Source organism: Xenopus laevis, chromosome 6L (assembly GCF_017654675.1).
Source record: "Xenopus laevis strain J_2021 chromosome 6L, Xenopus_laevis_v10.1, whole genome shotgun sequence".
In the NCBI taxonomy this organism is placed as follows: Eukaryota; Metazoa; Chordata; class Amphibia; order Anura; family Pipidae; genus Xenopus; species Xenopus laevis.
Genome location: NC_054381.1, coordinates 76887998 through 76912122, shown reverse-complemented (window position 1 = coordinate 76912122; position 24125 = coordinate 76887998). Strand labels below are relative to the sequence as shown.

Here is a 24125-nt window from a genome sequence, read left to right as displayed (position 1 = left end):
AACAAAATAAAATTATGGTTGTCTGACACACTTTTTCGTCTCATTGAAATATTGATGTAGACGCTTTAACATAACAAACCATCCAACTTAAGGTCCGCATAGATGCAAAGCTCTTTCGTTGTTTAACGAACGATTTCAGTGCAATTCGTCAAATTATTGTGAGGTTAGTGGGAATCGAACAATCGGGCTTCTTACGATTTTTCGGCCGACATTTGTCAGAAAATTGATTGGCTAGGTTGAAAAAATTGTATTGGTCCCAGTGCAATCTATCTATGTTTGCAGGGCCAAGCAGGCAGCTACCCTCGGTTTTCCTGGCAATATTGCTTGAAATGGTCTTATTAGTCGTTGGACAAATCGTACATTTAAACAATCTTTTTGAGATAATCGTGGTCTCACGATAACAAAAAGATCTTTTAAAAATCTTTACATCTATGGGCAGCTTAAATTAATAGCTATGGGATCAGATTTTGTAGAATCCTACCAAATCTTGTGCCAAAATCTTCACTGTGACCATTTTACAGGTCCTAGGAAAGGCAGGAACAGGGTCTATATACTTAGTGGTCTATCTGACACAGGGCCGCCATTAGAAAACACGGGCCCCCGTACAACAAAATTATCTGGGCCCAGCCCCAAAACCCCACCCCAGATCCCGCCCACTCCACACATCAGTTAAAAGACCGCACAGACCTCCGTGCTAAAAAAGGTACCCCCCCACACACAGCTATAAAAAGCTATTGATGGTCTTATAACTGTGGTGCCAGGGCCACCCTTAAGAGTTTTTTAAAAAAAATTGGTGTCCAGGGCCCCCCTAAAAGTTGAAAAAAAAAATTGGTGACCAGGACCTCCCTATAAGTTTAAAAAAAAAAAAAAATTGGCGCCAGGGCGCCCCTTACAAGTTAAAAAAATAAATAAACAAAATATAGAAATTTTTTCATACTCACCGTAATTTCTATTTCCAAGTCACTTCCATGGCAGCATTCACCAACATGGGTTAATCCCGCCTATCAGGTCACTGGACAGGAAAGAGTTAACGATCGGTATAAATACCTTGCTCCTCCCAGCAATCCTCGTCTAGTAACAAGCTCCAGAAGAAGGGAGGGAAGTTGGTGAATGCTGCCATGGAAGTGACTTGGAAATAGAAATTACGGTGAGTATGAAAAAATTTCTATATTTCCCAAGTCACCCATGGCAGACAATTCACCAACATGGGATTTCCCCAAGCTTAAAGAAGGGAGGGACCATTATCGATCAACCAAAAAACTTTATTTAGCATGAACAACAGATTGCAAAATCTTTCTTCCAAACTTTGCATCTTGAGACAACATCACATTCAGTCTGTAATGACGAATGAAGGTACAAGAAGATGTCCACCTCGCAGCCTTGCAGATGAGGTCTGGCGGGGCCTTGGCTTCCGCCGCCCAGGAAGTAGCCATGGCTCTTGTAGAGTGAGCCCTCAGGTCCTTAGGAATCTCATTGCCTGTCAACTGATAAGCTAGAGCAATGCAGGAGACAATCCAGCGGCCAATCGTAGATTTAGCTGGTGCCATACCCTTTCTAGGGCCCCTCGGAATCAGGAATAACTTGTCAGATTTTCGCCAATCCTTCGTTCGCGTCAGATAATGCGAAACGGCCCTCACCAAGTCCAAAGTATGCCATTCTCGCTCCTTGTTAGACTTTGGAGACGGGCAGAAAGAAGGTAGTGTAATTTCCAAATCGGCATGAAATTGGGAGATTACTTTTGGAAGAAACTCAAAAGATGGTCTCATAATCACTTTGTCCGGATAGACAACTGTGTCTGGCTCTTTTGCTGACAAAGCAGAAATCTCACCAACCCTGCAAGCTGAGGTAATAGCGACCAGAAACAGGACTTTCAACGTCGCATGCCAGTCCGAGGCTTTCCGCAAAGGCTCAAAAGGTGAAGACATTAAGGCTCGTAAGACAATCGTAAGGTCCCAAGGTGGAACTCTGGATTTCTTGAAAGGACACACCCTTCTCATTGCGTTGAAGAACCGGTTAACCAGAGGCTCCTCCGCCCAGGAATGACCACACAATGCAGATAATGCGGAGACTTGACCTCGCAGGGTGCTTGTGCTAAGTTTTCTCTGGAAACCCACAAACAGGAACTGAATCACCTGTTGGACAGTAGGATCTTTTGGGTCAAACTTGTGTTGTACTGCAAATTCTGCGAAACACTTCCAGACCCTGTAATATTGAGCCGAGGTAGAAGCCCTCCGAGCCTTCAATAAGAAATTCACCAGATCTTCCTGGAAACCATATTCTGCTAGCCTCTGCCTTTCAATTTCCATGCCGTCAGTGACAGGGAATCCACTCCCTCGTAGACCACTGGGCCCTGGGATAACAAATCCGGCTGAAGAGGCAGTCTCAGAGGTGGCTCCACTGCCAAACTCTGCAGGAGCGGAAACCAAGGGCGTCTCGGCCAATACGGAATTATGGCTATGACCAAGGCTTTTTCGACATCCACCTTTTTCAACACCCTCCAAATCATTGGAAAGGGCGGAAAAACATAACCAAATATCCTGCTCCAATCCTGGAGGAGTGCATCCACTGCTTCTGCCAGAGGACATGGTGCCCTGGAGAAGAACCTGCTGCACTTGTGGTTTTTGTCCGTGGCCATAAGATCGATTTCTGGCCTTCCGAACCTCTGTACTACGCCTTGAAAGGTTAGCAGACATAAACTCCATTCTCCTGGTTGCAAGGTGTTGCGACTGAGAAAGTCTGCCTCCGTATTCTGACTGCCTGGAATATGTAAGGCTGTCAGCCCTTCTAGATTTTCCTCTGCCCACGTCATTATTGGGGCCAGTTCTTTTAGCAGTCGGGCGCTTCTGGTGCCACCTTGCTTCTGCACATAAGACACAGTTGTAACATTGTCTGACTGAATCTTTACCCAGGCATGTAGAATCTTTTCTGAAAAGGCCAGCAATGCCTCTTTCACGGCCCGTAGTTCCAGAATGTTTGAGGAGACACCCTGCAGGTTCCAATGACCTTGAACACTGCGGCCTTCCAGTACTGCACCCCAGCCTCTCTCTGAAGCGTCTGTCGTGATCACCACATACGGGGGGTTTGCGAGGACCATCCCCTGAGTCAAATTTCCTACAACCAGCCACCAACTTAAACTGTCTTTGGCGTCCTCTGAAACTACAATTCGTGAATTTAGTTTCAACTGTCTTGAAGCATTCTCCCTCAGGAAGAATTGTTGGGGAGGCCTCATGTGCCACCTGGCCCACTTCACCATCTGGATCGTAGATGCCATGAGACCTAGGACCGACATGCATGATCTTACTGAGACTCTTTGTTGTTCTTTGAACTGTCTTATTTGTCTCAATATATGCTGTATCTTTTCTTGAGGAAGTGAAACTATTCCTTCCTGCGTATCCAGGTGTGCACCCAAGAAGACCATCCTTTGTGACGGAAGTAAGCTGCTCTTCTCCCAGTTTATTACCCAACCGAACTGTTGGAGTACCAGGATTGTTCTGTCCCTGAATTTCAGAGCTTCCTCTCTTGATGAAGCCACCAACAGAATGTCGTCCAGGTAATGAAATATAGGCACACCTTCTACTCTTAGAAAAGCCACGACCGTGACCAGGACTTTCGTAAACGTTCTTGGGGACGTTGAGAGGCCAAAGGGAAGGCAGGTAAACTGGACATGTTGACCTCTGAAAGCAAATCGAAGATACTTCCGGTGTGTCTTGTGCACTGGTACATGGAAATATGCGTCCTTCAAGTCCAGATTTATTAGCCATGATTGTGGAGGAACTGCTTGTAGGATGGACGTCAGTGATTCCATTTTGAAGCGCCTGCAGTTGACAAACTGATTCAGAGGGCGTAAATCCAGTAACGGTCTGAATGCCCCCGAGGCCTTCCGGACTAGAAAGAGCTTCGAATAGAAACCTAAGCCCTGTTGGGACTTCGGAACCCATTCCACTGCCCCCGAGTTCAGGAGTTGATCTACATACTCCTGTAACACTTGGTCCGAACCTGGTACCTGCGGGACTGAAGACATCTTGAACACATTGCGAGACGGCACCCTGTGGAACTCCAACTGATATCCTTCCTGAATCACCCTCAGGACCCATTGGTCTCTGATTTTTGAGGCCCAGACCGCATAAAAGGATGTTAGACGTGCCCCCACTCTGCTGGTCTGAGCCGGCCTGATCTCATTGCTTCTTCTCCGTATGGCTTGAGCTGAAAGTAGAACTTCTCCTATTGGGAGGCCTACTTTCCCCCCTTGTGGGCTTCCAATTCGTCTGTCTTCCGGCAGTCCTTCCATATCTAGGCTGTCTTGAACCCCGAAAGGACCTGTTAATGGGGGAACTAGGCCTCCCCCCTTGACGCCTGAATCTCTTCTCCTGCGGCAAAAATACACTCTTGCCCCCGGAAGCTTTCTTAATGATGGAATCGAGTTTCTCACCGAAGAGCATCTCTCCCTCAAACGGCAACTGACATAAATTCCCCTTAGAGGCTGAATCCGCCAGCCATGGCTTCAACCACAAAGCCCTTCTTGAGGACACCGAAAGTGCCATAGTTCTTGAAGCTAGATGTACCAGATCTAGAGAGGTATCTGTCATGAAATCCACCGCTAGTTTCAATTCAGACAACATTTCACGTAACCCAGACCTTTTGACATTAGAAGAAATAGCATCTTCCAGGTTATTCAACCACACCTTCATAGCTCTTGATGTGGAGGTCATAGCTACTGCCGGTCTACAAGTTGCTCCTGCCGCTATAAACGTCTTCTTGAGGTTGGTTTCGATCCGTTTCTCCATTGGATCACGGAAAGCTGCTGCATCATCCACTGGCAGCGTCGTCTTTCTTGCCAACCTTACCACCGCAGCGTCGACTTTAGGCGGATTGTCCCACAATTTAGAGAAAGACTCCTCCACCGGATACTTTTTTGCAAACTTCCCCTGGATAACAAACTTTTTCTCTGTTCTCTTCCATTCAGAGCTGATGATTTCCTTAATTGAATCATGCACCGGGAAAGTCACCTGTCTTTTCCTGACCGATGGGAAGAATTTATCTGCTGAACTAGACTTAGTTAGCTCTTCCGAAAGACATAGCGTCTTCCTTACTGCCTTTACCAGATTCTCTATCGCTGTAGGATCAAATGCAATCTCTTCCTCAGAAAACACTTCTCCCTCCTCTGAGAGTTCTGAATGTGCGTCCCCTGGAGAATACAATTCTTCATCTGACACATCCGATAGAGACTCATATGGCAAATCTCTGACCCTCTTAGCTTTCCTCTGTACCCCAGAGGTAGAAGCAGTAGCCTCTTGCATGCCTTGTACTACAGCTTGCTTGATGATGGAGACCAGAGCATCCAATTGTGGGGCTCCTGAAGGCTGAGGGTCTGCAGACGCTACTGGGTCCGTAGCTGAAGCCGCTTTCTTTGAGAGAGTAGGCTCCCCTTTCTGCAATTCAGTTGACATATGTAGGCTGAAAATGGAAAAGACAACCATCAGCCACTAATTATCGTTCTCTCTCATTACATCCATATATCCACAACCAGCTTACCTAGGACCTTTGGGCTGAGATCCTTTTCCAGAGCCAGGCTGATCCATAGTAACCTGTAACACATTATTCCATAAGCATAAATTCAATTACAAAAGCAAGATTCCACTGGAAAGGCACTCACAGTCTGTAGCCGAGTGAACCAACGCTCTCCAACTTCCGGCGAAGTGTACTATCACACCCAGCCAAAACGCCAGCCTTGCACACACTGCCAGCGTCTTCTTATTGCGTCACTTCCTGACGTCGTTTTCCCGCGCGTCAGTCCGGTAGCGCGTCACTTCCGGGCGCGCGCGTCCATTTCCGGCCGCGCGTCTTCTTTGAGCGCGCGTCTTCCGCGTGCGTCACTTCCGGCACGCGTCACTCCGTTCGCGTCAACTCAGGCGCGCGTCTTACACGCGCTTCCGCGTCCGTACTCGACGCGCGTCCGCGTCAGTATTGGCGCGTGTGCTCTTCCATGGAACAAAACACTTTACCCAGCCTCGAATCCATCTGAAACGGCTGATCCTCTGGACTGCTTCATCCTCCTCTCTACCTTTAGGAGGGAATTCTTACAGCAGCTCCAGCACACAACCCTGCCCAACGGGTTCTTCTCACCACAACCCGTATAGGGTGCACTTGGAGGCATCAGAGGGGAGAGAGAGAGAGACCCACTCTGGTATGGTAAGCTTAGCAGCCTTTTAGCCATCTGTAGCAGCCTGTAGCAGTCTGTAGCAGCCTGTCGTGACCTGGACAGGAAAAAAGACGAGGATTGCTGGGAGGAGCAAGGTATTTATACCGATCGTTAACTCTTTCCTGTCCAGTGACCTGATAGGCGGGATTAACCCATGTTGGTGAATTGTCTGCCATGGGTGACTTGGGAAAAAAACATTGGTGCCAGGGCCCTCCTTACAAGTTAAAATTTTTTTAAAAAAAACATTGGTAGCAGGGCTCTTTAGAGTATTACAATAATACATTGGTGGCCAGGGGATTAAAAAAAAATAAATAAAAAAATTGGGTGTTCAGTAGAATTGAACTCATGGCTTCAGGACTTCAACTTCGCCTCCTTTCGTGACTTTGGGGCTTTTCACCATTTCAGGACTTCAACTTTGGCTGTTTTCAGGTCTTTTTGACGCTTCGGGATTTCCGCTTAACGGCACTTCCGCATTTCGGCTGAACGTGACTTCGGAAATGGCTGCACGGCTTTGCTGATGTCAAGGGGGGCCCGGCTCTTTCGTAATTGCCGGCTCCCCTTCAGACCTGGGACACACCCCCCCCCCTGATGGCGGCCCTGATCTGACGGAGATGTTTTGTTTGCTGCTTCCATCTGCTGAAACACCGTGGTTGACCAAATGCCCCAGTCCTCAGGGTATCAAATGGCAAGTGCCTTTGCTGTCACATAAAATGCTCAAAAAAGTGTTATGGCATTGTGGTCTTTCAGTTGGATGGAAGCAGTGGACACACTGCCCCATGCGTTATAAACCAGTTCAGAGATTTTGTGTCTCTTCAGCAGAGGAATGGTACCAGCAGAGCAGGGGGTGGGACACTATGAAGATGGCCATACACGGTCAGGTTTAAAGGAACAGTAACATCAACATTTTTTATATATAATGCAGTTTTGCCCTGCACTGGTAAAACTGTTGTTTGCTTCGGAAACACTACTTTTGTTTATATTAATAAGAGGCTGTGTAGCAATGGGGGAAGCCATTCAAATTAGAAAAGGCTCAGGTAACACAGCAGATACTCTCTATAGAACATAATGGTTATCCGTTATCCACTATTTAACCTGTGCCATATAACCTTTCATATAACCTTTCAATTTAAGCCATTGCTACACAGCAGCTTGTTTATATGAACTATAGTTTTATAGTAGTGTTTCTGAAGCAAACAGATCAATTTTACCAGTGCTGGGAACAGTACATGATATTTTAAACACTTACATTTTTTTTTTGGTATTACTGTTACTTTAAGCTGCCGATTTGGCGCTTTCAGACCAATTTTGGCAGCTCCTTTGCCTTCTCTGCGGGATCTGTATTTTGGTCCAGTGCTGCCCTAGGTACCCTTGAGCTCCAAATCTAGATCTCACTGGTAAGTATGCAGTATTTTATCAAATAGACATCAAAGGGCTGCCCTCCTTATGCACTGGCGATCATGCGACTACACGGTAAGTCCATAAATCACTGACCGATATCTGGCTAAACATTGGCGAGGTATCTATCGGGCTGGTTTGATAATCCCATCTTGAAAGGCATGCATAGGTTTTCCATTATGATCTGGTGGCCAAACAATCAAATCAGTCCAATTTGGCCCAATATGTAGGTGGCCAAATTTGGCAAAGATCTGCTGCAACCTTGCCAAATGAGTGGCTATTACATTTTGTGAGTGGCTTTACTTGAAAAGAAAACTTCTTGAAAGAAACTTCCTTATAAGCCCAAGTAGTCAGGTGGCTGAAGTTTCATGGGCACTGAGCAATAGCTTGCTGAAGTTTTAATTTCACAGTTTAATATAAAAATCTGTTTGCTCTTTTAAAAAAATATTTCAGGAGCATTAATAAATGATGTTCCCCAAAACATTATTCCTTCAAAGGATATTTTCCTTAAAAGAAAATAAATGTTTTCTTCTCCTTCATGATTTTGTAGTTAATTGCTATTGCAACGGGAGGCCGTATTGTTCCACGGTTTTCTGAGTTAACTCCAGAGAAACTTGGCTATGCTGGTATTGTAAAAGAGATTTCTTTTGGCACAACCAAGGATCGGATGCTTGTTATTGAGCAATGTAAGAACTCCAGAGCTGTAACTATTTTCATCAGAGGAGGAAATAAGATGGTAAGTACTCACTTATTTTTCTCTTTAATTATAACAGACATACACTGCTGGCATTGGAATGAAAAATGTTGTTTAATTTTGAGTTAATGTAGAATAGATGTATTCGATCAAATATTTTACTTTTAACCAGAAGTCTGAGTATTTATCTGTGTTACACCTGTTCAGTGTTCTTTTAAATGACTTTTTCAGAGACAAAGGAACTTTAAAAATGATCACTCTCTCTTTTTTTTTTTTTTAAAGATAATTGAAGAAGCAAAGCGTTCACTTCATGATGCTTTGTGTGTTATTCGTAACCTAGTAAGGGACAATCGCATGGTGTATGGAGGTGGGGCTGCAGAGATCGCCTGCGCTTTAGCAGTTAGCCAAGCTGCAGATAAGGTAAAGATACAATCTTGTGTGCCAACAATTGAGGTTTACAGTTGTCATAATATTCTAGCTAAGTTCTCTAGGTTGAAATCTAATGGTAAAAGAATAGGTGAGACAATTAGTGACTATACATTGCTGTCCCGGCTGCCTTTATAACAGTCACTATCAACGGTAGTATTCAAAAACTATACAGGTTTTTTTTCCAAAAAAAGATACCTATCTTCCAGTTATCTTTTTCATTCCAAGCCTATCAAGATCTGTTTTTATGCTCCTTTCCTTTTTTGGAAACAAATGTTCCATTTCTCATAACCAATATTTAAAACTTTCTCCACCACATTCTCATAGACCCTTTTTATTTTAGTCTGATTTCAATAATTTTGACTGGTTCCCTAAAATCAAGTTTCTATTAATCCTTTAGGAACTTCATTTTCTTTGGCTCTCTTCTACTCCATTACTTGTTTTCTTTTCACATCTCATTTCCATCTCTTCTCCCTTTCATTTCATCGCTAGAGACCAATCTCTTCTATTATACCTTACCCTTTTTTTTAATTTCTCCTCCTTCATACATAGTCAACCTTATTTATTACAGGGGCTTAACACCTTTTAATACATTTTCCCACTAAATGAATTTATTATAGAAAATTTTGGGCAGTGGTTCAAAAGTTTATGCATATAAAATTAGCTTATTGTTTTAAAAGTTGTAGTACCTCTTCTGACTAATTTTTGACATTGACCAGTTTTTAGACTAACCGAACAATGCCAGTGATGCATATCATAATATATATATATATATATATATATATATATATATGTATATGTGTATGTATGTATGTGTATGTATATATGTATATATGTATATATATATATATGTATATGTATATGTATATGTATATATATATATATGTATGTATGTATGTATGTATATAATCTCTTTTTACAGGAGAGGTCACACAAAGCTGTAAAATCAATAACCTTTCCATCTTTTATTTAAAGTGTCCCTCTCTGGAGCAGTATGCCATGAGAGCCTTTGCTGATGCACTGGAAATTATTCCTATGTCACTTGCTGAAAACAGTGGTATGAATCCTATTCAAACAATGACTGAAGTCCGCTCTAGACAGGTGAAGGAAAACAACCCAGCACTTGGCATTGATTGCCTGCATAAGGGCACAAATGGTAAGATCCTAAAACTTTAATACTGACATAGCCATTGGTCAGTTGTTCACCAAAGGAGACCTATACCATCTGAACAAAAAATGTAACCAACAGATCATTTAAATCTTAACATTATAGAAGCTTATCCAATTGTCTTATTTTCGTCAGTAATTGATTTTTTTTACCTTGAGTCACCATTTTGTGAAGTTTTCTGTCATCCACTGGTCACCTTACAGGAAAAAAAAATGCAGGTTCCAACGATAGATTATTTACTTATCAGTGCCCTAAGGCTAGCGAAGTGGAAAATATAAAAATATAGTGTAGTATTTGTTTACACCTAATCTGTGCTACTAAAAGTAGATTGTGTCACCAGACTTTTGAGTTTAGGTACCCTTTAAACACGCACCATGAACATTGGTGTAGAAGGATTAGTTAATTTTATCTCCACAGTGTGCTTTTCACCAATTAATATGCCTACTCACAGAATAGTACTTTCTCCAAGTGCATTTCAGAGATTAGTCTTGTTTGCTGTACAATTCCCTCTTATGGCAATCTAACAAAGTTAAGAGGAGAGAGGGGCATCGCCCATAGTGTAAAACATTTTATTTGCTAAAAAGTATAAAAGTAATGCATTTACAATTGTGCTAAAAAATTATCCCTTTGCAGTTAAACGTTGGGCAGTAAGATGTCCCAATTGTGGTGATTGGGAAGCCGGCAATTCCCTTAACTCGCTTTCCTGCTCCAGCTGCTCATGAAAGTGACCCTCTCGCCTGACGCGTTTCACTGTCAATCAGCTTCCTCAGAGGTGTAATTCTACTCCATCTCTTATACAGCTTTTAAGATGTTACTTGAGTCCCTCTCACAAACTAAATTCCTTATTGTGAGAATTTGCCATGGTTACAAATTCTAACTTTAACTTAATTAATTTCCCTATGTTCAGATGTCCACACTTATAATTGTGGGAGGTATACTTGATAGAAGCAAAATCATGGTTACATTCTATGCATAATCCATACTACAATTTCACACGCATATTAAATACATTTTCGCATAAATGCATACTTAAATGGGATTACCCACCATAAATATATGCATATTAAAAATTCTAAAATCTCTGTATGTGGAATATGACTATAAAGATTTTCATTCACCCAGGTCATGGTCTAATATTAGTAATTCTAAAACAACTGGACTTGCTGAGTATTTATTGGAAGACTTTTCACTACTCATCCGAGCAGCTTCTTCAGTGAGACTGCTCGGATGAGTAATGAAACCTCTTCAATGATTATTCAGCAAGTCTATTGTTTTATAATTACTTATATTAGATATGTCTGTGTAAATGTAAAAGGGGGAAAAGGATAAAGTAGGGATGCACCAAATCCAGGATTCGGCCAAGATTCAGCCTTTTTCAGCAGGATTCGGCCGAATCCTAATGCCAAATCCTTCTGCCAGGCCGAACCAAATGCGAATTTGCATATGCAAATTAGGGGCGGGGAGGGAAACCTTGTGACTTTTTGTCACAAAACAAGGAAGTAAAACAGTTTTTCCCCCTTCCCATTTTAGTTTGGTATTCGGCCGAATCTTTCGCGAGGGATTCGGGGGTTCGGCTGAATCCAAAATAGTGTATTCGGTGCATCCCTAATAAAAAGCATTAAAATTGTAAAAGGGAAAAAGAGGTGTGTTTTGAAAGCATGTTTATGGATTTATAGTAAAACTTATACTCCTTACAGGAATATGCCCTTCGATTTATGTCTGTTTTAGCCTTTTGGATATATTGTTTGCATGTTAAATATCCATCTGCTTTCTTCCGGTGGGGTACTCTTCACCATAGCCCCCCCTCCAGTATGATGTCACTGTTATACCCCAAAATTTCAAGCCTTGTGGATTTTCATTGTGTTCCTGTTTAAAATGTCCAGAAACGTTGATTACCATCACCCTTTAAAATCTTGCCCACATGTTCATTAATTCTTGTTCTTAATTCCCCCTTTGTTTTTCCTACATATTGTAGCCCACAGGGGTACTCCAAGCAATGTATAACATTCTTTGTAGTACACTTAATTCATTGTTTTATTTTATACTATGTTTGTTACATTGGATCTTAAATCTCTCCTATGAACATACAAACGACATCCAAAAGGCTTAAATATAGACATCAATTTAAGGGCGTTCATGTATGGCGTATACATTCTACTATAAATCCTTATATGTGCTTTTGTTTTTTTTACATATTTTTATCCTTATGTCTTTTTCCTTTCATACTAATGGGCATTGAATTCTGCATGTGCTATATTTTTTTTTTTTTTACTATTTTTAGTGCATTAAGATTTTGTGGCCACACCCTCAAATACCATGGCCAATTTATAAACATGATTTTTTCCCATGGTTGGGATGGAGGTGAAGCATCACGAATTAATATAGCCATGTGTGTTTATTATGTAACATACTGGGACAAATCAGCCAATTACATGTAACATAACTGTAAAATGTTCTTGTTCAATAAAGCTATAGTAAAGGCAAACACAATGAGTTCAGCTGTAAAATAACTCCTCCCACTGCTTTAATACTGGAAAAGCAGCACTAAAAACATTGCAAAATGAAAGGTACTTAAATATAGTACTAACTAACTGTTAATGAAAATTATGAATGCATTTTTTGTGTTGAGTAATACATTTTATGTGTTTTGCTAAAGAAGGTGAAATTCCCCTTAAGGGAGATTTGACTCTTGAAAATTGCATCTCCATTGAAAATAGCGATATGTTGGTTTTAGCGCCAGCAATTTCAGTTAAGTCGACCGAAGATTTCACCAGAGGCGACTCTGGGTGACTTAGTGATATGTTTCTTTTAACACTGGTGATTTCAGTTATTTCCAATGAAGACGCATTTTGAGAGCTTTGTCGCCCATAGTAAGTAAGCTGCAAGACTCTGTTCCCCAAGAGGCTTGCTTATCTTTTTCAATACAACTGTATGTAAGTGCAGGTGCTAATTATTCTGGGGACTTTGCAAAAACTGTGTTTTTATCATTAAGTTTGCAGGACTTGTAACTTTTTCTGGTAGTTCATTGCAGCTGTCTGTACAGAAATTGGTTTGAAAGGGCAATGTGGGACATTTCAGGACAGTTAGAGGCTGTCCTGTGAAAAGTGTTATAGTTAAGGGGTATGGATCATGCTTAATATATTCATTTAAAAACCAGAGAATGTATACAGCCACTAAAAATTAGTGATATGTTCAACTATAATCTCCTTGATTTTTATAATTTTATTTAGGTTACATTTTTTTTTATGTTAATGTTTGTTTTTGCAGATATGAAGCAGCAGCATGTCATAGAAACATTAATTGGCAAGAAACAGCAGATTTCTTTGGCTACACAAGTTGTTAAAATGATTTTGAAAATCGATGACATCCGTCAGCCTGGTGAAACTGAAGAGTAAACATGATATTGTGTGAAATATGAGTACACTTATTTCAGCTCAATATTTATTGTTTAATAATTTTTGCATTTCTCATATAGTGTGCACTGTGTGTCTTTTATATAATAGACAATAAAAATTGTGCTCTTAACTTTCACGTGTGACTTTTTAAATTCATGTACAATAAAGGGAATTCTCATACTTATAAATAAAAAATGATATAAGAGATTCCCTTAGCTTTTTATCAGTGGTGTTTGACCTGGATCCGCAGGTTAGAATAAGAAACAGTATTTACAACCAGATTGAAGTAACACCAAAGACATTACTTACAGATCCTGTAATGCCTGTGTTCTTCTGGCTAACCAGTTCAGATCTGAGAGCAATTTAAAACGTAGATTTTAATATAGATTAAAATGTTCTGTGACATTATACACAACACAAAACCGTATACTCTTCCTAGAACCTGGAAGCAGTGTGGGACCATGTCCCTAAAACAGTTCCCCAGACCAATTTCTATCTATGTGGGAGCTGGTCCCCCACCGTCCACCTATGCCGCCTGCCCTACGAGTTTCGCAGAAGATTCGGTTTCCTCAGGGGCATAAGTATTGGGTACGTCTAATCTCCATATTTAAATACCCTTGCAGTGTGCACATTCAAATTTCACACTTGCGCATACCATCGTGCGTCACTTCCGCAATTACATTCAGAATTCTATGTAACTAGACGGACCAACTTCTGTCTGCACTGCTTCAATCTTGTTGAATGCGCATGCGTTCGCCTGATATATACGTCTTAACGGATCAGGATATGCCTGCTTCTGTCCGTGCTGCTTAATTTATTTCACATGCGTATGCGTCAGCCTAAAATAATTCTATTCAGATCTGGATACATTGTCACTCTGCCCATACTGCAATATGTTACATTTGTTGCAGTTTGAACTCCCTTCAAATATATTGTATGGGATAATTTTATATTGTGACAAATGGAAATTGTTACTTGATGGACAAATGTCAAGATGATATTCTTTGATGGATGTTGTATTACATAGTGTAGTATTCTGGTGTAACAAATTTTGATTATATTTAAAGAAGTCAATTCATAGATTCAGATTATTAAAAATGAATATATATCACAAGTGTTGTGAGATAATTATAAGAAAGGAGTGAAAGTAAAACCTTCATTCAGGCCATTGGGAGATTTGCAATTGAGCCAGTAAATCCATTTTACTAAGGACTGTAGCAGTTTTCTATCCATGTCTCCTAGCCTTGTTGTGGATTTCCTTTGTTCTACGGCCAAGAAATTCATACTGCAGTGCTGCCATTTTGAAATTCACTGACTTGTTTCTTTTATTTCTTCCGTCACCCACATGCTCCGGAATTCTCCGTCTGAATTCCCTCTTTGTTTTACCTACATACATTTTTTCACATAGCATGACATAAATCACAACCATTGTTTTATAGTTAATGAATTGTTTAATAGGATATACAGCTATGTCCAATCTCCCCAAAATAGTACTTGCTTTCCTAATAAAAGGGCATGCTAGACAGTCACCACATTTATAGATGCATGCGCATTTGACACGAAGCATTGCGGGCAGAAGATGGTCCGTCTAGTGACACAGAATTCTGAATGTAATTGCGGAAGTGATGAGCGATGGTATGCGCATGCGCGAAATTTGAATGTGGACACTGCATTTAAATATGGAGATTGCATCTCAGACCAGTCTAAGTGCAATAGAGTAGATGGGGATGGTTCAAAAAAAGTTGACATTTTTTTCTAAGTCCCAAAAAAATGCTGGTGTCTTACTTTTTTTAGGGTGATAGGCTGAAAAAGATAATTTTTTTTGTTTAGGGTACCCTCCTTCCCACTGCATTTGATAACATATGGTACCTAAACTATACTGTGGACACGTGTAGGGCATTCAAATACATTTATTAAGGTTCCCTGGCCTTGTGTAGTGTAATGTGTTTTCTGCTGCATATATGGCCATTGTACTTTAAACTGCACGCCGTATGCAAATCTGCCTTCGCTAGCATATACAGGACTGAAAGGAGTAGCTCTCTGGTACCTGAAACAGTTGCGGAGTGCTTGTGACTTCTGCACACAGTCATCGGCAGAATAAGAAGCAGCTCTGTAAATGGCCCTGGAGGGCTTCTCCTGTTTTGATCTTGTGGCCAATAACATGAACAGCCCGAAAAGAGTTTCCTGAATAACAGCAGAGGAAAACCGAAACCTCTACAGGGTAAGGTCCCATCTCCATTCAGTATCCCTGTACAATGGTTCTCAGCTGGTAGACAAATAGCAATTTGATCCCCTGCTGCCTGGTGTGTCTACATTGGTAGGACCCGAATCCTCACTGTGCACAAGAGGTGGGTTTCAGCTAGAAGATGCTCAAGTTTACATTTTTGGTCACAATCCTCCCCATGTGTGAAGCAAATAAACACACCAGGCAGTAGGGGCTGAATCAAGGTTTTCTGTGCTGATGGACATTAGCTTCACTGCAGCAGCCGCACAATAACACAACAGGGTAGAATGCGATTGAGAAGACTCAGGCATTATTTCCTATTCCCATAGCCAGTGCATTTATTTCTAAAAGGAGCATCAGCCTGGGAGAAAAACTCCATAACATGCTGGAACCCCTAATGAATATGGCTTGTGCATAAATGCCATGCCTCTGAATGAGAATTAATGATGATCTATTACTGACTGATATTTTTTTCTCATACAGATCCAGTGGCGTCAGCAGCTCCTTTCAAGCTGATACAGTTCAACAAATATATATATATATATATATATATATATATATATCAGCAGGGGGTTGGGATCTGATAATGAAAACATCCCACAAATGGACACACGTAGAAACATCATACAAAATAGTTTATTTTCTTTTAACAAAACAGAAAACTAATGACATTATTATGAATTCTACACCGATTTATAGACACGGGGGCCTGTTTCCATCTGTATATAACTGAGCAGCTTTATGCCGTAGTGGCTTCTGCACTAACTTTTTGTAGTCGTCTGTGGCTTTCTTCAGCTTCTCAAAATATTCATCCAACTTCCTCTGGAGTTTGCCCAGAATCTGCAGAAATGAACGAGGGAGAGAATGGTTTAGTATCAGTCAATAAACCCCTTTTACTCACATACGTGCAGAATGAATACCTAGAAATGTTCTATTAGAGGCAGTTCATTGTGTCTGGTGCAAATGGATATAAGAGGGATGACTCTACAGGGTATCAGTGATTGGAACAACTGGGGGCCCCCAACCACTTGGCACTACCCAGTGATTTTACATTTTCTCCTCTTTAAAGAAAAGTTGAATATAAAAATGCTAGAACTGTTTGAAGCCTGAACAGAAGTGATTAAAGGGGTAGTTCACCTTTAAGATCACTTTTAGCATGTTATAGAATGGCCAATTCTAAATAACTTTACAATTGGTCATCTGCCTTTATTTCTCATGGTTGCTAGGGTTATTTGCGCCAGATGTCTGAAACTGCAAACTGGAGAGCTGCTGAATAAAAAGTTGAATAACTCAAAAACCACAAATACTAAAAAATTAAAACTAATTGCAAATTGTCTCAGAATATCACTCTCTACATCATACTAAAAGTTAATTTAAAGGTAAACAACCCCTTTAACAGGAGAAAGGGAGGAAAGCAGAGAACTCACAGCTTGATTGTGCATTGTCACCCAGAGCCTGCCGGAGATGGTCAATAGCTGAATAAGGGAACCAGACCAACTGAGAGGTTGCAGAGAGAGGAGTGTGGGAGAAAGAATCATCATTATCATCATTTATACAGCGCATGGCTTTTCCAGTAGAACTGATTTTCCTATCACAGTGGCACAAGCACAGTTGGTTCAGTTCAGGAGGCAATAAAGTCATCAATAGGTTTGCAGGAAAAACAGACACTCCATATGGATAGTGCCTTAAAGGAGAAGGAAAGGCTACAACTAAGTAAGCTTTATCAGAAAAGGATTCAACTAAGTAAGCTTTATCAGAAAAGGATTCAACTAAGTAAGCTTTATCAGAAAGGTCTATATATATATCAGTATATGCTGCTCTGAGTCCTCTGTCAAAAGAAACACAGCATTTCTTTCCTTCTATTGTGTACACATGGGCTTCTGTATCAGACTTCCTGTTTTCAGCTAAAATCTCCAGGGCTTGGGCATGCTCAGTTTGCTCCTCTCCCTCCCCCCCCTCCCTGCTGTAATCTGAGCTCAGAGTTATGAGTGAGCACGGAAAGACGCAGTGATGTCACACCAAGCGAATATGGCAGCTGCTATCCTAAACAAACAGAGAGAGCTTCAAGAGCTGTTAATAGTGTTATAGCTTGCACTATTGTGGCTAATCTATTGGCAATAAATGGCTTCGGTAGTTTTCCTTCTCCTTTAAATCAGGAGTCCCCAACCTTTTTTGCAGGGCGCACCAGCGTCCATTTAGGCACGCCTCGTTTTTGCGCACTGGGCTCGGCGGCCCAGTGCGGGAGCGTCCGCGGCCTGCTTTTGGGCTGAGGCCCCGGAATTCAGAGGCACACTGACTACCCTTGTATCCCACGGAAATTCAGAGGCACACTGACTCCCCCCGTACCCCACAGAAATTCAGAGACACAATGATTCCCCCCTCACCCCACAGAAATTCAGAGGCACAGTGACTCCCCTGTACCCCACAGAAATTCAGAGGCACACTGACTCCCCCTTCACTCCACAGAAATTCAGAGGCACAGTGACTCCCCCCTCACCCCACAGAAATTCAGAGACAAACTGACTCCCCCCGTACCCCACAGAAATTCAGAGACACAATGATTCCCCCCTCACCCCACAGAAATTCAGAGGCACAGTGACTCCCCTGTACCCCACAGAAATTCAGAGGCACACTGACTCCCCCCTCACCCCACAGAAATTCAGAGGCATACTGACTCCCCCCTCACCCCACAGAAATTCAGAGACAAACTGACTCCCCCTTCACCCCACAGAAATTCAGAGGCACACTGTCTCCCCCCCATACCCCCACAGAAATTCAGCACAGAGACTCCCCTCAAAATTCAGAGGTACAGTGATCCCTTCAGCCCCTACAAACATCCAGCAACACAATGAACTGGCCAAAACCTAAGGTAGAGGTTACAACCTGTACCAAACCTACAATACAAGTTGGCAACCCCAGGGTTTAAGTTGCAGGTCCAGTCAAGCAGTGTCGGACTGGCCCACCGGGATACCAGGAAAATTCCCGTTGGGCCCAGGTGTCAGTGGGCCCTCATGCTGCTAGACATTTGGCCTATTTCATGGTCATTCCCTATTGCTATAAGAACAAAGAGGCTAAATAGATGGAATAATAGATTATAGTGTGTAAAGAAGAGACTAGGAGAATAGAGGTTGAGTGAGGAGAGGAAGAATAACAGTACTAAGAGCGGCCCCTTGTCTAAAATTAATTGGTGGGCCCCTGGTGTCCCAGTCCGACATTGCAGTCAACAGTCCGCAGCCGCCACTAGAACCCATTACCACTTTCCCATGTTTGAATTTGCCCTCACTAATGGGTAATCCTCAGTGGAGCAGTCACATGGTAGGATCACATGACCGTGACGTCAGGTCCTTTCCGAGGATAGGAACTAACCGCTACCCTACCCTAATACGTTTAACGAAGCAGCCGTGACGCCATGGTCTCGCGAGAGGAAGCTTGTGTTGTCAGATATTTTGTCGGCAGGCAAAGATCTGCTTAATGGCGCTGCGGTCCTGCGGGTTTTGTTAAGAAAATCGGGATTTTTAGGCGGTACGTATAGACAAAGTTATAATAATTCCAAATTTTATACAGCGGTTAGGTCCGCATTCATTGACATTTTTTACTTCACGATTGAATGCCTCAAAATACGTAATTGCGCAAAATAAGCAATATGGAAGTATCGTGTGTATTGCATACGTAGTATAAAGCATTTGATATTAAAATACATAGTTAATGGGGAATTGGGAGAGAAACCTTTACAATACTGCTAACGCTTTATACACCTGCCAATGTGTAGCGTTTTTTTAGCACGTGGTGTTGTTGCATAATTTGCATAATATTTATGTTTCCCGAATCTTCTATACCAACAGAACCTAAAAACAATGTAATAAAAACACAGGAATTGATTAAGACTCCTTTTTATATTGATCAACGTTACTCCCCTTCCCTATGGGTCCAGATCTATTGGGAAGTATTAAATTAGGTGCCGTGCTGTAAATATATGACAACCAAATTTTAACAATTGCCTCTGACCACTGGGTGAGCGAGAGATGAGTTGATGTATTAATACAAATGCTAAATTGCAACAAATAATCCAAAAATCTGCTTTTATTAGAATTCTATAAGTGGACCTCTGATTGGTTGCTATGAGTAAGGTCAATCATACAACCTATACAGCCTGCACCTGAGCAGAGGTATTGATTCCAAACGCAGGCAGCGCAGCAGAAGTGATTCTTGGCCAGCGTTTCTCCGCATGCCGAGATCTGTGTACTTTGGCCCCATTATCTATTCTCCTAATTTATAATAGCAAGCAGCATGCCTCCATTGATTCAGAATGCCTCCAGTGACAAATTTTCTACTGCAGGCTACTAATGTACCCAAATGCCGCCGGTAAGAATATGAATCAGCGGCAGGATGGCATACGAATCGGTTTGGATTTACGAAGTCGTACGAATTTGGCTCACAAGGAAACTTCAGGGAGACTTCGCCCCCAGTAGTGAAGATTTGTCAGTAGGCGACTAATATCCCCATCTGCCACCACCCTTATACATCTACAGTGAAACCTCAATTTTACATCCCCTGATTTTACATTGTTGTTTTGTGGTCCCACCTATATACTATGCATAATACATTTCCCTGATTTAAAATTTTCCTGGATTTTACACCATTTTTTTCTGGTCCCCTGAAAAACGTAAAATGGGGGTTCTATCTGTATATGATATATTGTACCTAAACTTTATTTTTTTAATGAAACAGATATTTATGGCCGGAAAAAAAGAAAAGATATCCACGTCGGTAGAGAAAGCAATCTTCTGTAAGGTAACGGAAAACAGGCAAATCCACTTGATGTTTTGCTTGCAAAAATGTAATGCTTAAGAAAGTTGAGTGGCAAAAAATTACTAGTGTAAAATTGTTCATATACAGACTATACTTCAGAATTTAGAGAGCTACATCCCCCTTTTTTGATATGGTAGTATTTTCCTTACAACCTTTTAGGCAGCAAAAAACAGGAATAATGAAAGGTGACATACAGAATAAATGAAAACCCCCTAATTTTGTAGGTAATGTATGCTATATGGTGCTGGATTTACCTTGCGCTAAAAATTATTGTCTTCAAAAAAGCCCCCTTTATTGGAGCTTCCTATACCAACCATTTGTGCCTTCTGCCAGTGAGCCTAGTATGGAGAGAGAGAGAGAGAGAGAGAAAAAACAACAAAAAAAAAAACAACCCAGCAACAAGGGTCTTCAAGTGATGAAAATGCAAACTATGTAACAATATAACATTTTCATCACTTGAAGACCCTTGGTGCTGGTTTTTTGTTCTTTTCTCTGTATACAATATATCACCGTGCACAGGGGCAGCTAGAAGGTAGCTAATAAGGAAAGCGGGTGCTGTCCACAGACTTGTGTGTGTGTGTGTATATATATATATATATATATATATATATATATATATATATATATATATATATATATATATATATATATATATATATATATATATATATATATATATATATATATATATATATATATATATATATATATAATATAAAAATGGCAGATAAGGGCCGCACACCCTGAAGGGAGGACGAGACCTGGGTGCCCATGCGTCAAAGAATCATACATAGGGTAAAAGGTGATGGCACTCACAGGATTTGAGAAAACAACAACTGGATAAAAAAGAAAAAAGTTTATTGATCCAACGTTTCGGTCCCACACAAGGACCTTTTTCAAGGAAACACAGTGCAGTGACAGAGTACACCTTTTATAGCCAGAGAGAGGCTATGTGCAAATAGAACCACACCCCCATTGGTGACATCACTAGTGACCACCCACCATGAAGTTAAAAACATTTACTGGTTGTAACAATGGGCACTGGAAGCTGCCGTCCCTATAAGGACCAACTCGCACACCATAGGGGCCCCCAGCACGGGTACTTAAAAGGGTCAACGGATACTGGCAGTGCCACGCCTAACACAGTAGAGGTGGGCGAGCCACTGGTGGGCATCGGACTGGGGCAATACACACTCACCAATCCCCCACTATGTAGGGGAGGTGGACAGCTTAAACTCCGAGGCCAGTTAAAATAACCATAAAATTGGTCATGGTGATATAAACCCTTGGTGCCTGCATTGAGGCCTACCATTAAAAGGGTAAGACGCCAATATGGCCCAAGCGGACCACACACTGCTATCAGTTAAAGCAGGTGGGTCGTCCAGCAACTGTGTTTGCTATTCGTCCTTGCCCACATATCTGTGTGCTGCACAGTCCGATTGTTTGCCCATCCCCAGCAAAGGTGTGTCTAGAGTGTCCTGTCCAGCTTGCAGCAAACAGAAGCCACTTACATGTGTCCTAAACCAGCAAAGTGTGGAAACAATGGTGTGGGTTAAACGGAACGTAGAGTAAGTTATACGGACAGTAGAAGGTCCACCTCAGAACCTATAAAAGGAAGTATAATGCCAAGAATATTATACAAAACAAGGTAAACACAATGGTCTGAGAGCATTTTTGTACAAAGAATTGTGCGCCCAAACGGCTGCATAAGAGTCCAACAGCACAGGTATATATGGGAGATTAATGTCCATAGTTAGATAAAACAACCAAGTGGTAAGGACTCATTCAGACCCCTAGGGGTTAGAGTGTCCAGTTTGAAGATCCATCGCGACTCTCTGCGTAGTAGTGCGCTGTCTCTGTCGCCACCTCTACTTAGAGGTGGCTGATGATCAATGGCCATACACTTAAACGTGGGGAGACCGTGGCCCTGGGATAAGAAATGTCTGGCCACTGGTTGGGTAGCCTTACCCTCCCTTAGTGCTTTACTAATGGCAGAACGATGGTTGCTGATCCTTTCTCTTAATGTGGTGGTAGTTTTCCCGACATAGTAAAGTCCACAAGGGCAAATAATGATGTACACCACAAAAGTGGAAGTACAAGTCAATCTATGTGTGATCTTTAATCTCTTAACCATATACGGATGAGGGAAATCTGGCCCACTCAACAGGCAGCGACAGGTGGTGCAGTCCGGGCATCTGTAGCAACCAAGTTTTTTGTTTGTGGCTAGCCAATCCTTGCGAGCGACTGTCGGTCCCTTGAAATCCGTCACCATCAGGATGTCTTTAAGGTTTTTGTTGCGTCTGTATCCCATCATTGGGGTTGGTGCTTGAAATAGGGCCAAGGATTCATCCATAGCAATCATGGGCCAATTTGTCTTTATCTTCTTCGAAAGAGTGCTGCTGCAGGAGTATATGTAGTGGTGAAGATCAGAGGCACCTCCCTATTTAATTTAGTATGGTCTTTGTTCAGGAGGGATGCTTGTGTGTGCTGCATAGCCTTATTTAGTTGTGTATCAAGGAGATCACGTGCGTAGCCCCTGTCCCGAAATTTGTTGTACATTGCCCGTAGTTGGGTGTTGGCAGAGCTTTGGTCTGTGTTGTTCCTGATGACCCTCAAGAATTGGGAGTATGGGATGCCCCTCACTGTGGCCGGGGGATGGTTGCTGGATGCATGGAGAAGTGAGTTGCGGTCAGTCGATTTGTGAAACAATTTGGTGCCCAGACCCCCATCACGTTTATATATATATGTAGATCCAGAAAGTCAATTTCTTGAGCATGGAAGCTCATTGTCAGTTTAATGGGTGTATCCAGGGTATTGAGATCGTTGTGGAAGTCCACCAATGCTTGTTCACTCCCAGTCCAGATAAAGAACAAATCATCTATGTAGCGAAAGTAGGACAAAATCGAGGAGCCCAGTAGAGGTGAAATGTTCTCTGTTTCAAAGTTTAGCATAAATAAATTGGCGTATGACGGTGCCAGGGCACTACCCATGGCGGTCCCCGAGACCTGCAGAAAAAAAGAATTTTCAAAACGAAAAAAGTTTCTAGTTAATGTAAGTTCCAACAGCTGTAATAGAAATTCACTGGGGACTTTAGCATCAGGGGAGGTCAAGAGAGCCCTTCTGCAGGCTTCTAAGCCTTGATCATGCGGAATCACAGTGTACAGGCTCTTAACGTCCATGGTGACTAGGAGACATTGGGTAGGGATGTCCCCTAGTTCGTACAGTTTTTTGATCACATGGGTGGAGTCTTGTGTAAAGGATGGCATGGATCTCACATGGGATTGCAGAAAGGAGTCCACAAAGGTAGAGACAGGTTGGTATAATGAGCCCACTGCTGAGATGATTGCTCGACCAGGGGGGGCCGATTGGGATTTGTGTATCTTAGGCAATGTATAAATGATGGGCGTCCTTGGATACTCAGTTAACAGGAAATGCAGAGTGTCAGTGCTAATCCATCCTGCCCCGTGTGCCGCCCTCAGGCAGTCATCTAACTCCCTTTTAAATTTAAATGTAGGGTCAACAGGCAAAGGTTTGTATGTGGACAGATCTGACAACTGTGTAAGGATTTCTTCACGGTAGAAGTTGTAATCAAGTAGTACGATCGCCCCTCCTTTATCCTCTGGTCTGATTACTAAGTATTTATCATTCTTGAGGGTCCCAATTGCCTCCCTTTCTGTGCACGAAAGGTTGGGGTATCCATGATGCTGGCGAGTGATATAAGTAGCTTCATTATTCAGAACTTTGGTAAAAGTACGAATAGCAGCAGGTGTATTGGGTGGATCGAATTTGCTCTTGCCTCTAAACGGGGGAGCAAC

The 24125-nt window shown here is 41.9% G+C and overlaps 2 protein-coding genes across 5 annotated transcripts in view; both read left to right on the top strand.

Annotated features, from left to right (window-relative positions):
* cct5b (chaperonin containing TCP1, subunit 5 (epsilon) b) overlaps positions 1-13407 on the top strand; it is a gene marked incomplete in the record, with an annotated part of 37377 nt that extends 23970 nt beyond the window's left edge. The window contains 5 exon segments of the mRNA NM_001097075.1: positions 8145-8330; positions 8571-8708; positions 9690-9879; positions 9882-9901; positions 13149-13407. Of these exon segments, the coding sequence (NP_001090544.1) occupies positions 8145-8330; positions 8571-8708; positions 9690-9879; positions 9882-9901 (534 nt within the window).
* A 5441-nt stretch (positions 13408-18848) lies between these two features.
* Positions 18849-24125, top strand: part of LOC108719053 — a 121589-nt gene continuing 116312 nt past the window's right edge. The window contains exons 1-2 of one of the 4 annotated variants that reach the window (XM_041566206.1): positions 18849-19023; positions 20230-20292. In XM_041566206.1, coding sequence (XP_041422140.1) covers positions 20236-20292 — 57 coding nt within the window. In that variant the 5' untranslated portion in view covers positions 18849-19023; positions 20230-20235. Of the gene's footprint in view, positions 19024-20228; positions 20293-24125 lie in introns of those variants that run through there. The other 3 variants (XM_041566205.1, XM_041566203.1, XM_041566209.1) reach the window with 3 other exon arrangements.